At 28.8% G+C, this 2,137-nt stretch overlaps 1 protein-coding gene across 1 annotated transcript; it reads right to left on the minus strand.

Annotated features, from left to right (window-relative positions):
- Nucleotides 1-763: 763 nt before the first annotated feature.
- On the minus strand, nt 764-1,579 carry LOC108468626 (uncharacterized). Its single transcript, XM_017769505.1, has one exon. It carries the CDS (start codon nt 1,577-1,579, stop codon nt 764-766), a length of 816 nt encoding a protein of 271 aa, XP_017624994.1.
- Between the last annotated feature and the right edge of the window lie 558 nt (nt 1,580-2,137).

The following is a 2,137-nucleotide window of genomic DNA, read 5'->3' on the forward strand; positions in this document are numbered from 1 at the left end:
AGGTAGCCTCTCCAATACATATTTCTTTCCACATTCAACATTCGTAATATATAGATATTCAACAATTTTCTCATTCATAGTCTCAATGTGATATCCATTAAGACGAATATCTTTAAAACTCAATAAATTTCTTTGAGACTTAGTGGAATATAAAGCATTATCAATGATAAATTTTGTACCTTTAGGTAATAATATAATAGCTCTTCTAGAGCCTTCAATAAGTTTTGAACTACCTGATATTGTATTAACATGGGCATTACTCATTGTCAAATGAGAAAAATATTTTTTATCTTTGAGTATCGTATGTGTTGTAGCACTATTTGCAAGACACATGTCTCCATTGATTTTGACCCATCAAAATTTTGTTGAATATTCATATTCTTCATAAAAATAAACAAAATATAATATGAGAAACATTGCAAATATTTATTAAATATATAAATTATTCTTTATGCAAGAAAATAAAATATACTTAAAACAACATAAAAATGTCAAAATAACATCAATTTTTCTAATGATTCTCAAAGAAATCTGGCACATCTAGCTGAGTTATATTATTAAGGTCATTAAATTTATCACCCTCGTAGGCATGGTCAATTTTAGTATTATAGTGAATATCTTCATCTTTTGCCTCCATTTCATCATTTTGGGATATAAAATTTGTCTCCATATGCTTTCCCTTCCTTTTAATGGTTGCTCGATAAAGTTTCACTAAATGCTCAGACGTACGACAGGTACGTGACCAATGCCCCTTTATACCACATCAATAGCATATATTCTCAATAATCTTTGAAGGATTATTTTGACCACTTCTTTCTTGTCTTTCATTGTTATTCTTTTTCTGGCGGTTTGAAGTATAGTTGTTATGATCACCATGATAATGATTACTAATACGTCCTCGACCACGTTCCCCACTACGTCCATGACCACGACCGCGACCTATATATTTTCTGTGTTCATAATTATTGTGTACTGTTACATTCACTTCAGGGAATGATGCAAAACCAGTGGAACAAATTCCATGATTTTTCATCAACAACTCATTATTTTGTTCAGCCACCAAAAGGCATGAAATCAATTCAGAATACCTTTTAAAAACTTTTTTACGGTATTGCTGCTGCAGGAGCACATTAGTAGCATGAAAGGTTGAAAATGTTTTCTCTAACAAGTCCTCATCAGTTATGTTTTCTCCATATAATTTAGGTTGAGAACTAATTTTGAAAATTTCTAAATTGTATTCACTTACAGTCTTAAAATCTTGCAACCGTAAGTGCATCCAATCATAACGAGCTTTAAGGAGTATCACAATTTTCTGATAGTCAAATCGTTCCTTTAAATTTTTCCACAACTCAAGAGGGTCTTTCACAGTGAGATATTCCACTTTTAATCCTTCATGCAGATGATGACGGATGAAAATCATTGCTTTTGCATTGTCTTGATTAGATGCTTCCTTATCTGCTAATATAGTATTTCCTAAACATTTAGCATCTAGGTAAATTTCAGCATCTATCACCCATGACAAATAATTCTTACCTGAGATGTCTAAGACCGCAAATTCAAATTTGGCAAGATTTGACATTATAATCCCTTGAATCAAAATAAAAAAAAAATAGTAAAATAATAAGTAGTCTCAATCGTAAAATAATTCAATTATATATACCAAATTTGCTAAATAATAATATGTATGTCAAATATTGGCATAAAGAGGAATAGTCATAATAATAACTTAACACAAATTAAATTAATTGAAATTTCTATTAATAAAAAATGTATATTTAATTATCATTATTAGATTTTAGTTGTAAAAATAAATGTGCAAATGTTATCTAAAGCAAATATTTCATCTAGAAAATAAAATAAAAGAATTATGAAGATATGTATACCGTATATAGTTTAACGAGAGTTATACGGGCAAATTATATAAAGTCAAAATGACGTGAACTTCACTATGAACTCGTAGAAGCTCGTGCTGATAACGTGTTATAGAAAAATTAATAAAACAATAAATAAAAGTGGATGAAAATAAAGAGAATTTTTCTCGTTTTTTATTTCACTCGTAAGGATTCTATTTATAATTTATAACTAATTAACATTCAATGCACTATCATAAATGTATCTTACTTAAGTGCTTCATTAA

Source organism: Gossypium arboreum, chromosome 8 (genome assembly GCF_025698485.1).
Source record: "Gossypium arboreum isolate Shixiya-1 chromosome 8, ASM2569848v2, whole genome shotgun sequence".
Classification (NCBI taxonomy): Eukaryota; Viridiplantae; Streptophyta; class Magnoliopsida; order Malvales; family Malvaceae; genus Gossypium; species Gossypium arboreum.

Coding starts and splice junctions, on each gene's coding strand:
- LOC108468626 (XM_017769505.1), bottom strand. CDS start 1,579: ATGTCAAATCTTGCCAAATTTGAATTTGCGGTCTTAGACATCTCAGGT.